Source organism: Hypanus sabinus, chromosome 8 (assembly GCF_030144855.1).
Source record: "Hypanus sabinus isolate sHypSab1 chromosome 8, sHypSab1.hap1, whole genome shotgun sequence".
NCBI classification, from domain to species: domain Eukaryota; kingdom Metazoa; phylum Chordata; class Chondrichthyes; order Myliobatiformes; family Dasyatidae; genus Hypanus; species Hypanus sabinus.
The window spans coordinates 127,292,095-127,308,586 of record NC_082713.1 but is presented as its reverse complement, the minus strand read 5'-3'; the positions used below and the strand labels follow the sequence as shown (position 1 = coordinate 127,308,586).

The 16,492-nt window shown below is 43.4% G+C and overlaps 1 protein-coding gene across 6 annotated transcripts in view; it reads right to left on the bottom strand.

Moving 5' to 3' along the window:
* The window catches only part of LOC132398401 (UPF0606 protein KIAA1549-like), a 277,859-nt gene that overhangs the window by 102,617 nt on the left and 158,750 nt on the right, over nt 1–16,492 (bottom strand). For all 6 annotated transcript variants that reach the window (XM_059977777.1, XM_059977775.1, XM_059977776.1 and 3 more), the window contains one exon: nt 14,502–14,632. In XM_059977777.1, coding sequence (XP_059833760.1) covers nt 14,502–14,632 — 131 coding nt within the window. The remainder of the gene's footprint in view (nt 1–14,501; nt 14,633–16,492) is intronic.

The window sequence follows — 16,492 nt, the reverse complement described above, 5'->3', positions numbered from 1 at the left end:
CATGGGTCGGGGTCCATCCATGCTGTGAAGTTGGTACGGGGGCCAGGTTGCCGAGTCTTTCCAGGACTGCTGCGGGTTCTTCCTTGGCCAACGAGGAGTGCAGATTCTCTTTGGGCGCTGTACGAATTTCAAGCAGGACCCAGGGAAGCTCGTCCACCCAGTTAGGTCAGCTCAGGCGGGCCATGAGTGCCGACTTCCAAGTGACGGTGGAAGTGTTCCACCAGTCCGTTCAACTGTGGGTGGTAGGCAGTTGTGTGGTGTAGCTGCGTTTCCAACAGGCTGAAGGTGAACTGGGCACCTCTGTCGGAGGTAATGTGGGCCGGTATCCCAAAGCGTTCTATCCAGGTTGCGATCAGTGCTCGGGCACAGGAATCGGCAGATGTGTCGGTGAGCGGGACTGCCTTTGGCCACCTCGTGAACCGGTCTACCATAGTAAGGAGGTACCTCGCTCCTCGGGATACTGGTAGGGGGCCTACGATATCCACGTGAATGTGCTCGAACCTCCGGCGGGTGAGTTCAAACTGCTGCGGTGGGGCTATAGTGTGCCACTACACTTTGGCTGTTTGGCACTGCGCACACGTTCTGGCCCATTCACTGACCTGCTTGCGAAGTTCGTGCCACGCGAACTTGCTGGAGACCAGCCAGACGGTTGTCCTGATAGATGGGTGCGCCAAACCGTGTATGGAGTCAAAAACTCGCCGTCTCCAGGCTGCCGGGACGATGAGGTGAGGTTGGCCAGTAGCCACGTCGCACAGGAGGGTCCTCTCACCTGGGCCTACGAGAAAGTCCTGCAGCTGCAAACCCGAGACTGCACTCCTGTAGCTGGGCATCCCGTCGTCTGCCTGCTGCGCCTCCGCCGGTGCTGCATAGTCCACCCCCAGGGACAGGGCCTGGACAGTTGGTCTGGAGAGTGCCTCCGCCACGACATTGTCCTTTCCCGAGACATGCTGGATGGCCGTCGTGTACTCAGAGATGTAGGACAGATGCCGCTGCTGGCGAGCCGACCAGGGATCGGACACCTTTGTGAACGCGAAGGTCAGTGGTTTGTGGTCTGTGAACGCGGTAAACAGCCTGCCTTCTAAGTACCTGAAATGCCTGATTGCCAGATACAGTGCCAACAGCTCCCGGTCGAAAGCACTGTACTTCGAGTTTGGGTGGTTGTAGGTGCTTGCTGAAGAACACCAGGGGTCGCCAGCGCCCCTGGATGAGCTGCTCCAGCACCCTACCAACTGCTGTGTCGGATGAGTCCACTGTGTGGGCGGTTGGAACGTCCGTTCTGAGGTGCACCAGCATCGCTGCATCTGCCAAGACTTCCTCGGCTTTAATGAAAGTGGCCACGGCCTCCTCGACACAAGTAATGTCCTTGCCTTCAGGGTGTACAAAGGGCGCATGATATGGGCTGCTGAGGGGAGGAAATGGTGGGAGAAGTTCACCATACCAACGAACTCCTGCAGGCCTTTGACTGTGTTGGGCCGGGCAAAGTGACAGATCACGTCCACCTTGGCGGGCAGAGGTGTTGCCCAGTCTTTGGTAATCCTGTGGCCCAAGAAGTCGATGGTATCGAGACCGAACTGGCATTTAGCCGGGTTGATCGTGAACCCGAAATCACTCAGGTGGGAGTAGAGCTGGTGGAAGTGAGACAGATGCTCCTGACGACAACTGCTGGCTATAAGGATGTCATCCAAATAGATGAACGCAAAGTCCAGGTCGCGTCCTACCGCGTCCATTAGCCGCTGGAATGTCTGTGCGGCATTCTTCAGGCTGAACTGCATTCCGAGGAACTCGAACAGGTCGAACGGGGTGATAAGTGCTGTTTTGGGGATGTCTTCAGGGTGCACCAGGATTTGATGGTATTCCCAGACGAGGTCTACTTTGGAAAAGATTCTTGCCCCGTGCAGGTTTGCTGCAAAGTCCTGTATGTGCGGCACAGGGTAGCGGTCTGGAGTGGTAGCCTCGTTCAGTCTGCGGAAGTCACCGCATGGTCTCCAACCCCCGGCTGCTTTGGGCACCACGTGCAGGGGGAGGCCCATGGGCTGTTGGACCTCCATACGATCCCCAATTCCTCCATCCTCTTGAACTCCTCCTTTGCCAGGTGGAGCTTTTCCAGGGGGAGCCTTCGAGTGCGGGCATGAAGGGCTGGTCCCTGGGTCGGAATGTGGTGCTGTACCCCGTGTCTAGGTATGGCTGCCGTGAACTGCGGTGCCAGAATCGATGGAAAGTCCACCAGGATTCTGGTGAATTTGTTGTCCGACAGCGTGATGGGGTCCAGGTACGGGGCTGGCAACTTGGCTTCACCCAGGAAAGTCTCAGCATATACCAGTCTTTTCCCTTGCAAATCGACCAGCAGGCTGTGAGCTCGCAAGAAGTCCGCCTCCAGGAGTGGCTGGGCCACCGCAGCCAGTGTGAAGACCCACGTGAACTGGCTGGTGCCGAACTGCAGCTGCACTGTGCGGGTGCCGTAGGTCTGTATCGTGCTGCCGTTTGCGGCCCTCAGGGTGGGTCCTGGCTTCCTGTTGCGGGTGTCGTACCCCGCTGGGGGTAAGACGCTGATCTCCGCTCCGGTGTCGACCAAGAAGCAGCATCCCCACTGTTTGTCCCAGATGTGCAAGAGGCTGTCCTGGTGGCCAGCTGCCATTGTCATTAGCGGCAGCTGGCCCTGGCCCTTACAGGATGGGCAACAATGACGGGGTTTTATGCCCCACTGCTGGTGGTAGAAACACCACTGTTCACTGGCATCCTCACTCCTGCCTCTGTGTAGTGTGCGCCCCCCCCCTGCCGGGCCTGGTTTGGTCCGCTGTTTGGCGCGTGACCTGGTAATCTGACCGACGGACGCCACGCTCTCCCTCTTGTCTTTCCACAGCACATCTGCCCGGGCTGCCACGTTCCGGGGGGGGGGGTCGCTGAAACCTGTATCGACCAGCAGCGGATGTATGTCCTCGGGCAGTCGCTCTAGGAACGCTTGCTCGAACATGAGGCAGGGGTTGTGTCTATCAGCCAGGGACAGCATCTCCCAAGGGGCAGTCTGTCTCCCAAACCGTCCAGGTGAAGCAGGCAGGCACCTCGTTCACGCCGTGAGAGGCCAAAGGTCTCAATGAGCAGCGCTTTGAATGCTTCATATTTGCCTTCTTCCCAGGGCGACTGCATGAAATCCGCAACCTGGGCAGCCGTCTCCTGGTCAAGGGTGCTCACCACGTGATAGTAACGCATGGAATCAGAGGATATTTGCTGAATCTGGAACTGGGCTTCTGCTTGGCTAAACCACACGCGTGGTCGCAGCGTCCAGGAAGTCGGCAGTTTTAGCGAAACTGAGTGAACAGATGAAGAGTCGGTCATCTTTGGTCCAAATCCCGTTTGGACTGTCGGGGTCACCAATGTAGCAATGTGCCACACACAGTGCTGAAGTAACAACACGCAGTCTGTAAGTTGTTTCGAAACTAGTTTATTCAAACTTCGCGGCGCTGGCATTTAATCCCTAGCGCCCGCCCTCTCCGGGCGGAAATGACATCATAGGTGCATTACCAAAGTCTCCCCCCGCGCGCTGGCTATTTGTGAGCCAGTTCACCTGCGCAGAAAGTGGGTCGCCACAGTATCGCTTTTATGCTGCTGTTCTCTGACAGTCCTCCCTGTGTGCAGGATGGAAAGCAGCAGGAAAAATAATTACTTTTCCATGGAAGAGTGATACAACAAACTTGTGAAGGTAGTGAACCATTGTGCTTTTAACACTGAAACTTCACTAGTTCTTTCCTATCATACACCTTGAAATGGTTAATTGCTACCATGGCTTATAATGAGCATCACTTTCATTTTCATTGGCAATTTCTCTCCCCTTTTCCATTAGACACAAACATCTGACAGCATGTACCACTAGGCTTAAGGAAAGCTTCTAACCTGCTGTTTGGAAGTCGATGGAATGGTTCCCTGGAACAATAAAATTGACTCTTAACTTCACAATAGTTATGAACCTCATTGTCTACCTGCACTGTACCCTCTCTGCTGTTGTTATACTTGATTTTGCATCTATTGTTGTTTTTATATTTTCTAACTCAATGCACTTTGGACTATGGGAAGAAACCAGAGGAAACCTATGCACACACAGGAAGACATACATATTTTCTTACAAATGATGCAAGATTTGAACTCTGAACTCCGATGCCCGAGTTCGAACAGTTTTATGCTGACCACTATGCTACCATGGTGCCTAATGAATGAGTAGGGACTTCATCAGGTTGGAATATCTCTCTGCATGCAATTCTGATCAAAAAATTGTGAAGTACATTCTTCTAAGTTCCAAAGCCAGTGATGCTGAAAATTAGTCCAAAGCACTTGAACTCTCAACCAATGTTACAACGGCAGAGTGGAGATTTTCTGCAGGGCCATAACAGAGTCACTATTCAAGGTTATAACAGAAGGATGAGAGGGGCTCTGATTGAAACATATAAGATTATTAAGAGATTGGATACGCTGGAGGCAGGAAGCATGTTCCCGCTGATGGGTGAGTCCAGAACTAGAGGCCACAGTTTAAGAATAAGGGGTAGGCCACTGAGAACAGAGATGCGGAAAAACTTTTTCACCCAGAGAGTGGTGGATATGTGGAATGCTCTGCCCCAGAAGGCAGTGGAGGCCAAGTCTCTGGATGCATTCAAGAGAGAGTTAGATAGAGCTCTTATAGATAGCGGGGTCAAGGGATATGGGGAGAGGGCAGGAACAGGGTACTGATTGTGTATGATCAGCCATGATCACAGTGAATGGCGGTGCTGGCTAGAAGGGCCGAATGGCCTACTCCTGCACCTACTGTCTATTGTCTATAGTTCCTTATTCACAAATCAATAACATGTTAGTTTGTTTAAAACTCATTGACCTGATATATTAACTTTTCCCCACAGTTGCTGCCTGGTCTGTTATTATCAGCATTTTAAAAAATTTATAATGTGGGATTCTCTTTACGCCTTTTTCAGAAATGCCACACACTGGATCAATTCACTAGGTCATCCACGATACACCTTATTGGAAAGACATCGAAAATTTATATTCTGCTCCAGGGAATGTTATCTCAAAACATTAGTTTGCTGTGTTTAGTTACAAATCAAACATATTTTTCTGTACAATGTTTTCACAAAGCTATTACAAAGTTTGCATCGTTGCCCATAGAAACCCATCGGATATCTCTTGCAAGGCCAACAAACTGCTTTTTCCTAATTATCCTTGTGCTGCCCTTGAGTTGTTGCAGACCAGCTGATGAAGTTACTCCCACAAATGATGCAGGAGTCAGAACCAACAAATGCAAAAGGCAAAGGTAAAGTACTTATTAGTATGTACTCTGTTGCAATAAAATAAACAATTTCTTATGTTTCCTTCACATATTTTCAATTTAATGTCTTCTACTACAATTTTACTAACGTATTTCAAAATAAAAGTCATTTTACAGCAAAATTTAGTGCATATAAATACATACTATTACAGTCGGCCCTCTTTATCCATGGGGGATTGGTTCTGAGACCCTCCACGGATACCAAAAAACACAGATGCTCAAGTCGGTGGACTTTAGGGCCCGGCGGAGCTCTGGAGCTTACTTAACCTGTCTCCGTGCAGTGGACTTTAGGACTCAGTGGAGCTCGGGGCCTGCTGCCCGCAGTGTTTCTGTTCCAGAAAATGATCATGATTGAAAATAAAATGGAAACAATAAAGCGATCGGAAAGAGGTGAAACACCATCGGTCATTGGAAAAATGTTAAGCTACAGTTGGGAAAAAGTGAGATTAATGGAAGGCCCTGCCTCGATGAAAGCTACAATTATTACTAAGCAATGCAGTGGTTTAATTATTGAAATACATGTATTTCTTAGGTGTTTTATATGCATAGAAAGGTAAAATATATACTATATACTAAGACAAACGTTTGACTAACTGACGCTAAATTATACCGGATGTACCTGTTCCAACTTAGAGAACCTCCGTTTTTTTTTTCAATTCCCAATCCGCAGTAACCTATGCACATCCCCCCTTATACATTAAATCATCTCTAGATTACTTATAATACCTAATCCAATGTAAATGCTATGTAAATAGTTGTTATACTGTATTGTTCAGGGAATAATGACAAGAGAAAAAAGTCTGGACATGCTCAAACAACAAGTGCTGGAGAGGGAACTTCCGGGTTTTTCCGATCTGCGGTTGGTTGAATACGTGCATGCGGAACCCACGGATAAGGAGGGCCGACTGTACTTTGTTCATTCAGAAATATTTTTATTTCAACTGCAATATCATTATTGTAAGTGATTTGTTTATTCAGAAAGACATTGTTAGAGAACCTATAGAACTATTGCTACAAAATTTACAGTACATTAATAAAAAAAATTGAGATAAATAATCTTCACACATAACATTCTCAGATAAATTAACAAACGTAAAATCTCTTGAATCTTGAATAACCAATGAATTCTGTAATGATGGAACTATGCCCACGATGCCCAAATGGTTTCTCCTCAATACTTAGATTATCTTGCTCAGAGCTACCCACTATTAAAAGGGCAGACTGCTGCATGTGATCACCAAAAGTCTCAATAACTTGCAAAGTGAGCAGCAACTCATAAATCGAATACAATGGTATTTACCTTCTGCTCTTGTTTCCTCTTAATGGAACGACAGCTCTCCTATCTACTCTAATCTTCCTCATATTCCTCATACATCATCTGGTATCACACATCTGAGGATAATACAAGCTTATTTAAAAATGTGGAGATACATAACATCTTTTCCAGTATTCTAACATAAAAGGAACAGAAAGATATAAAACATATCCTTTTATCAGAAATCTCTAATTATTTGGAGAGATAAATAGGTCTTCATACAGCAGCTTTCCCCTCAATATCCTGAAGGAATATGCACACAATAAAGAATGTTTTGGAATGTAGTTACTGATACAGGATGGAAAATGACCATCTCTTGTCCACAGCATCACTTTAATAATGAGCTGAGATTAAATTTAAAACAAAGAGGCCTTCTCTACACTGGTGTGCCCTCGTGTATATTGGGGGACCGCTTCAGAAGGGAGGATCTGAACAAATACACTACCATTATCATAGACTTCATGAACCCAGTCGTGGATGAGTGTATCCTAAAAAAATCATTCAGAATCTTCCCCAACCAGAAGCCCTGGATGAACCAAGAGATCTGCAAACTGCTGTGGGCCAGATCAGTGGTGTTCAGGTTTGGTGACCAAGTAAAATACGAGAGGTCCAGATACAACCTCCGGAAAGTCATCTCACATGCGAAGTGATAATTCCAGACTAAGTATGAATCACAGAGTGATGTTTGACAGTTCAGCCGGAGCTCAAATGTTATCATCACCTACAAAGTAAAATCAGGCGACATAAATTACACAAAGGATTTACTCCCAGCTTAGCTCAATGTCTTTTGTGAACACTTTGACCAACAAAACATGGAGCCACTTTCAGGAACTCTCTTAACCACCCCCCCACCCCCACTCCTGACAACTCTGTAATTTCAATCTCTGAGGCTAATGTGACAGCAACCATCAGGAGGGCGAACCAATAGAAAGCATCAGGCCCAAACAGGGTGCCTGGACAAGAACAACTGACAGGAGGTTAAATGACATCCTTAACCTGTCACTTCGATAGTCTGAGGTACCCAACTGTTTAAAACAGGCTTCAATCATACCTGTTCCCAAGAAGAACATGGTTCCTACTGCAATGACTATCGTCCAGCAGCACATGCATCCATTTAATGAAATATTTTGAGAGGTTGCTGATGAAACATATCAACTCCTGCTTGAGAAGCGATTTGGATCCTCTCCAATTTGCCTACAACAACAGGTCAACAGCAGATGCCATTTTCTTGGCTCTCCACTCAATGCTGGAACATTTGGACAGTGAAGATGCATACATCAGGATTTAACACTATCACCTCTTCAGAACAAATCAATAACTCCAAAAACCAGGCCTCAATACCTCCTTGTGCAATTGGATCCTTAATTTCCTCACTTGCAGTTCCCAATCAGTTCTGAATGGCAACAACATCTCCTCCACAATCTCCAATAGCACAGGTGCACCTCCAAGCTTTGTGCTTAGTCGCCCGGTCTAATTGCTTTGTACTTAAGACTGAGGCTAAGCACAGCCCCAATGCCATATTTACGTTTGCTGACTGTTGTTGGCTGAATCAAATGTGGTGATGAATCAGCATATAAAAGAGATATTGAAAATCTGGCTGAGTGGTGCCACAACCACAACCTCTCAGTAAATGTCAGCATGACCAAAAAGCTGATTATTGATGTGGAAGTACATGAGCCAGTCCTACTCAGGGGATCAGAGATGGAGGGGGTCAGCAAGTTTATATTCCTCAGTGTTATCAGTTCAGAGGGTCTGTACTAGAGGCAGTGCCTCTACATTCTTAGAATCTTGTGAAGATTCCAGATGACATTTAAAATTTCGACAAACTTCTTGATGTGCTGTGGAGAGTGTACTGACCTGTTGCATCATGGTCTGGTATGGAAAGAGCAGTGCCCTTGAATGGAAAAGCCTACAAAAGCAGTGGATGCAGCCTATGGATAAAGCCATTCATACCATTCAGCGCATCAACAAGATGTGCCATTGCAGGAAAATAGCATCCATTAAGGACCCACATCATCCAAGCCATGCTCTCTTCTCACAGCTACCAGTGGAATGGAGGTACAGGAGCCACATATTCCACAGCACCAGGTTAAGGAACAGTTATTACCCTTCTACCATCAGGCTCCTGACTAAAGGTGGATAATTTCACTGAACTTCACTCACACCAACACTGAACTGATTCCGCAACCGATGGACTCACTTTCAAGGACTCTACAACTCACATTTGTTGTGCATTTAATATTTCAGTAATATTTGTGCAATTCTGAAAATATATTGTATGAGTAAGCATTCTTTGTTTGTTAAGTAATTCATTATGTGTTATATGTAAAACATATGAGATTTGCGTATAGCACCACTCTACTACATCATACATACTTCTCTCGTTTAAAAGTAAAAATGAACTTACGACTCTCATTCCAGACCTCCTTGTTTTTCTTTCAATTAGTTTTATGTTTTGGAGTTACAAAACATAACAGTGACTATGAGGAAGTATTAAACAAATTGAAGACAACTACCCATGTGTTGAAGCTCAGCGAGAAACAATCGAGTTTTAAAAAAAAGAGGCAGCATAGCAGGAAACAGTTCAGTTAAAAAAAACTGCAACACGAGGTTTCTTTGGAAAAGGAGATGATCAAGTTAAAAGAAAAATGCAGAAAATGGATGTATTCACAGGTTCATAAATAGTAACTATCAGGCGTTAATGTTAATAATCAATTTTTTAAAATGCAGAAATGGCTGACTACATTGAGAAGATTGATTTGACTGCACAAGTGATAACTGGATTTTGCATACTGGATGGATTGAATAGTATTTTAAAGTAAATAAGAAACAAGTACAAACTTTGTGGGGTGCATTGGACATAAAGGCATTCAGTTTGCTTAAAAGTTTGACTATTCCAACCAAACAATCCAAAATGAGCTTTGCTGATATCATGAAAGCAGGAACATTTAGAACCAAAACCCTTGTTGGCTGCAGAATACTTTAGGCTTCCTTTTGATTTTGCTTATAAAGGGGATTCTATTCCAGCATACATGGCTGAGTTGAAATTTATGAGCATTCTCAGTTCGGTAATGGGCTTAATGATTCACTGAGAGATCATTCAGTTTGTGCAGTCTTTCAAGAACACATCCAAAAATGGCATCCAAAGCACAACTTGCATTTAAAAGAGCAGTTGAAATAGATGTATTAACAGAAAACTCAAAGAGGCACGATTTGAGTTAAGTCAAGAATGAAAATAAGCATGAACAAAATTGCAATTGCAATGTCTAAACAGAAACTGGCCTGGCAGAACAAGCTGCGTTAGCATTGTGGCAGAGGCTTACGTACAACAGACCAATGCAGATTTAAGGTGAAGCTTGCAGAAAATGCAACAAAGTAAGACACTTTCAAAGAGCATGCTGGGCAGATAAAAAAATAAATGGACTGTACAGGGAATAGTAAAGAGATAAAAAGCTGAAGTTTCAAAAAGAGCACTAATCTAAATGCTGTTGATGAAAAATCTGATAATGATGAGAGTGATGCAAGACCGGATAGATAACATTAAGAATAAAAATGAAAATTAGCAAAAGATGTGCAATTCACCTTACACCATAAGTGAATGGCAAATTAATTAAAATGAAATTGGACACTGGCTCAGCTGCTTCAGTTATTCCACAAAATTAGTTTGAATGGCTTTTCAAAGATACTGAACTGAAGCCTGCAGATATCCAATGAAGAACTTACACTGCTGTAAAGATAACTTCTATGAAATGACATTTGTAGCAGTGAAATACAAGCCACACTGGGCTTGTACAGTACTGTGCTAAACTCTTAGGCACATACATACAGCTAGGGTACATAAGACTTTTACACAGTACCGCAGTAATTTTATGTAACGCTCTGTACTGATACTGCAAAAAAAAAAATCATGATGTGTGAATGATGACAAACCTGATTCTGATATGGGTCTCCATTGTGGACTAAGAGTGGGAAGGGGAAAGGGGGCATGGAGAAGGGCATCATGGTTGGGAAAAGTGGAAGGGAGAGGGGAGGGAGCAGGAAGCACCAGAGGGACATTCTGTAATGATCAATAAACTATTTGATTGGAATCAAATGACTGTGCCTGTTGTGTCAGGGCTGTCTGTTCCTGCACACACACTACCACAAACCCCAACCCCACCTCAGTACTCCTTCTCTACCATCTGCCCCACACCCCTCCACCCTCACATTTCCAACATCCTTTTCTCTAGGGTGGCCTAAGACTTTTGCACAGTACTGTATGTGGTAAAAACAGGAGGGCCAGCATTGTGAGGGCATGAGTGGCTGAGACAACTACAACTTGAATAGAGTCAACTGAAAGTGAACTAAGAAAGGTACTGGATGATGCCACAACTGTCCCCATGCTGTACACCATGAACTACTATCAACAGAGGGCAAACAGATGTTGGTGCCAAACTCTGTGCCTTTGGATGGAAAGCATATTGGACTAAGGAAGGACCATGCTGTTCAAAGGAATAGTGTGATTGACAAAAGCAGTGGTTCAACTGCTTTTTTGTAAGCAACATATCTAAGAAAGTTTCTATAATGTTCATTTGACAATTACTTGCAAAATGTGGCTTGGGTTTAAACTGGAAGATAGTTAAAGGAACTTCAGTAAAGTTGCAAGCATTTGGCTTTTGTGAGTATGAAAAACCAGAATATACTTTACATTTGTATATTTGTATTTAAGTGCACTTGCAATGCTACTGTGACACTGTAAATTCCTTTGAGGTCAATAAAGTATCTATGTATCTTAAAGTTATAGCATGAGCTTCAAGGAGAGACAAAAAGTGCATGCAAAGACCAAAGCCCAAAGCCCAGGGGGATGAATGGAAGGCCAAAAAGACTGAAAGGAGAAATGAAAACAAAAGATTCATTAGATGACGTTGTGGACAAGGAAACAGAAGAGATCAGATTGCAATGGGGAGCAATAAAAGGACGAATAAGTGAATACTTCAGTGAACTAAATGCACCTCCTCAAGATGAAGATGCACAAACTACACAGAAGAAATGGGAAGAGGATGATGATATAAATGCTATGGAAAAGGAAGAGGGTAAACGAGACCTAATTTCTTGAGAAGTTAGTAAATTCAGAGATACTCACAAGAAATTTGAAGAAAAAAGTTGAGGAAAAAAAAGACGAAGTTAAAATAGAGAGAAGAGATAGCAAGAAAGACCATGAGTGAAACTGTGATAGAGAGAAAGAAACAAGGACCACGAGAGAAGGATTGAAGTAGATCCAGAAAGAAAAGAAGAAAGCTGTCCAGAGCTGTCAGACCAACGTCTTGCAGTCTCAGAGTCAACCTGTACAACCACCACGGAAGAGGCTCCAGAACTAAGATTGTTTTCACAGCCACAAGTCTCACCTGCCAAGCAGAGTGACTTCCCTTGTCAGGAAAACCATTAGATTAGATTTAACTTTATTGTCATTGTGCCGAGTACAGATGCAAAGCCAATAAAATGCAATTAGCATCTAACCAGAAGTGAAAAAGAATAGTGTTATTTACAAAATAACTGTGAATAAAAAATAAGTGCTACAGCATACAAATATAAAAGTACTGAGACAGTACAATATGGGTGCAATACTGTTTAGCGCTGTGATGTGAGGTTCAGCAGGGTCACAACCTCAGGGAAGAAGCTCTTTCTGTGCCTGCTGGAGCAGGAGCAGAGGCTTGTGTAGCGCCTACCAGATGGAAGGAGAGTAAAATGTCCATGGTTAAGGTGAAATGCATCCTTGATAATGCTTTTTGCCCTGCCCAGGCAGCGTTTATGGTAGGTGTTCTCAATGGTGGGCAAATGGGTGCTGATAATCCGCTGGGCAGTTTTCACCACCCACTGGAGTGCTTTACGGTCCGATACGGGACAATTGCCATACCACACTGAGATGCAGTTGGTGAGTATGCTCTTAATGGTACGGCGGTAAAAGTCCGTCAGTATCCTGGGACAGAGGTGAACTTTCTTGATGCTACTGCGCCTTTTTGATCAGGATGGAGGAGTTCAGGGACCAGGTGAGATCATCAGAAATGTGGACACCAAGGAATTTGAAGCTCGATATATGCTCCACTACAGCTCCGTTAATGTAGATGGAGACAATAGTAAAAAATCTTCCACAGCGATGAAACCTTTAGGCCTGAACAGGACACTTAAAAATTTACAATGCTGTGGATGTCTGTATATAGTAGTTGTATAGTATATTGTGTATGTAGCTGAATGCATTCTCCATTGAGTTGGAGTTTGCAGCTAAGCAGAGAGGAGTGCTGTGTATTTAGTATTTCAGTAATACTGTAAACATATTGTTTAAGTAAGTATTCTTTATTTAAGTAATTCAATTACTGGTCATATGTAAAAATAAGTGAATTGCATACGTCATGAAGCTACCATGTCACATGTATGCGCCTCGCTTAAAAGTGAAAATGAAGTTAGACTTGCATTCTAGACTCACTTGTTTTTCTTCCAATTAGTTTTAAATTTAGGAGTTTCAAAACATAATGTTTTTGATATTTATTGTTCATATTTTATTATTTTTTTATTATTATTTCTTTTTTTCTGTATTTGTACCATTTGTCATCTTTTTCACATTGATTGTTTGCCCATCTTTGTTACTTGTGATTTTTTATTGATTCCATTGTGTTTCTTTGTATTTACTGTGCATGTCTGTAAGAAAATGAATCTCAGGGTAGTATATGTTGAGATATACTGGGTGCACTTTGATAGTAAATTTACTTTGAACTTTGTTGATCATCTTTGCTCCATCTACAAGTGAAATTTCCTGGTGGCCAACCAATTTAATTCTAGTCACCATTCCCATTTCAACATGTTAGTTCATGACCTCCTCTACTGCCAAAAAGATGCCACTCTCAGGTTAGAGGAGTGACACGTCATGCTCTAATCTGATGGCATAAACATCAATTTCTCCAACTTCTGGTAATTTTTCCTATGTTAAAATGGTGCTGAGCTGCAGTATCTGTTGAGATCATGGCTTAGCTGCTTTTCTAAAAAAAAATTTTGTAGGGATGGTCTTGGGAACAGAGGGGGAAATTAGAGGTCAGGTTAGGGTTTAGGGACCGTGATGTGAAGGAATCGAATGTGAAGTCAGGCCTCTGCTCCACACTCTGCATTTGAAGTCCAGCAACGTGGACAAGTGACAAAGGACGTCTGCAATCTGGGCCTTTGCTCAACACGCAAAGGCCAGTGACTAGGAGTCTATGCAAGCTGGTGACATGAGGGCTGGTCAGTTGGCATACCCAGAGTTTGGGTTCCCTTTATCAGTTAGTTTGGGGGGGTTGATACCAAAGATCAGAGCTCAAAGGTCAACTGGTGGTCTGGAAGTCAAAGCCTGATAATAGAGGCTGCCTGCCTGTCTTGGAGCTGAAAGACTGTCATATGTGTTAATCAGTGAGAGAGCAGGTAGGAGGGGGAAAGCAGGGCTTGTTTGTTGCTGTTTTGTTTGCTTGTTGGGTTCTGTTGAGTATTGTTGGTATGCTGGTGCAGGAATGTATGGTGACACTTGCAGGCTGCCCCAACACATCTCTAGGCTGTATTGGTTGTTAATGCAAATGATGCACTTCACTCCATGCTTTGATGTGCATGTGATAAATAAATCTGAATCTTCACACTTAACCGATGTATGATATCACAGAATGCTATTAACTTGGCCCTTGCCACTCTGACCCTTAAATACACTACTTTAAATCTAACTTCAAATATATTATGAAAATAGTTATTTATTCTGGCTTGCATGGATATGTCATAAGATAGCCAACTAAAGAGAAAGGAGAGATTAAAAACCTAGTTTTCTGAAGTACATTTCCTTTTTGAAACCTTTGTATATTTCATCTGAACACTGCAATTCATTCTCACCTGAATGACAAAGCCTTCAGTTTCATGTTGCCTTCGGCGCACTTCTGCAAATGCCATTGTCAGTCCCCTCTCAATTCTCTGAGTGAAGTTGCAGAATCTCACATCAACGTAACGAGGGACAAACTGAAGAACTGAGGAGAAAGGAGATACTATAAGCACTGACATTTTATGAAGTACATTTTATTAGCAGGCCACCTTTGGAAAAAAACAGTTACACTATCCTGAGATTAGGAATTTCACATTGGGTGTATTTTTGAAGTAAATCTTCATTACTCACCACACAGGATGCTGGACACATGTGCTCCAGAGTGGAGATAAGAGATTGGACAGGAACATTTGCTTGAACTAGCAGTGACTTAGGCAAAGCCCACTTTGTGGAAGCAAGGCTGTTTTGACTGCCCTGAGCTTGTGCTGCTGTTGGTGGCAGGTTAGATCATCTACTTGGGGCATGTCATATTGCAGCTGAAGCCAGAAGTGATTGGCTCATATGCTCCAGATGCTGCCTCTGCTTACTAGACCTTAGGGAATGTGGCTTTGCTTAAACAAACAGCTGGGCCTCAGGACTAGAAGGTCAGAATAAAATGGGAGAACTTAAAGGGTATTAAGGTTTTCAAAGTTCCTGTGGAACTTTGAGTCTTTCTTGAGTACCACAAACATTTCAGTGAGCAGCATGGATCTCACAAGTCGATGACTCTTGTCTAGGAATAGGCTATCTAGGAGAACCAAAAGGGACTGGAACAGAATACAACTTTAAATACTATCAGTTTCAAGATGAGTGATAATAATCATGCCTTTTCACAGTAATCCCCATTAAAGACCGCTTTTCATTAGGTGGTAGAATTAACTCTGTAGTGTTATTGCTCATTTTCCTGTCGTTATCCAAATCACAGTCCCTGCCTTCCTAGTCTTTCCACTGTGACCATATTATGTTTTAGAGGCAAAACTCAAGTCTTGTCTGGTGTCATACACTGATAATTCTTTCCATCTGTCTATCCTACCTATTTAACACTAGCCTAATCAGAGGACAATTTACAATGACCAAATAACCAACTAATGGGGACATCTTTGGACGGTGGAGGAAATCAGATCACATGGAAAAAATTCACATGGTTAGGGGAAGAATATACAAACTTCTTACATACAGTGCCAGAACTGAACTCCAAAATGCAACGCCTCAAACTGCAATAGCGCCACACTATTATCTGGCTGCTTAACTGTCGATACCATCAAATGAGTCTGATTGAAAATGAACTATATTTGATTTGAATTACCAAACTCCATTCACTCCACTTCAAACAACATGTGTATTTTAATTTTTGGCAGCAGTATAATATTACTGTTAACACAATGACAAAATTCAGGGGTGTTCTATCCTTGAAAATTCCTGTAGTCATCCCATAATCAGCCGAACTCTCAAATGGCATCAAATATCTCAAGGCCAATAATCCCAAAAAAATGTCCTTGTTCTTGAAGCAAATGTATTGTTTTGCTTCCTTAGTAAATCTAAGCAAATAAAATTTGTATCAAAAATCAAGAGGCACACCAAACAGCTCAGAAATAGTTCTGAGCTGTAAGCTTACCATTTGGTAACTACAGCAGCTTTTAGTCTCTTTTCAGACTCACCAGTATCATTATGGTATTTCCCATCTTGTTATCAATATCTTGGACTTCTTTTGAACTTCAAAATTTTACCTTTTTTGGCAGCATCATAGCCAGCTTCACATTCAATAACGTTAGAAAATAAAATTCTATCACAATTTGACCTTCCTTTCCAAGGTTCCTTTACTGAAGATTATTGATTCACCTTTTATTTCATTACATAGCAGAGACTGTAGATGCTGAAGTTTGGAAAAATATGATGCTGTGTGACCTGCCAAGTTCATTTGGCGCACTGATTATGGCTTTATTGCAAATTCCACAACATGGTATCTAGAGAACCATCTTGCAATCCTTGAGTTCGACCTCCACTATATTACCATGTTTGATGAGCC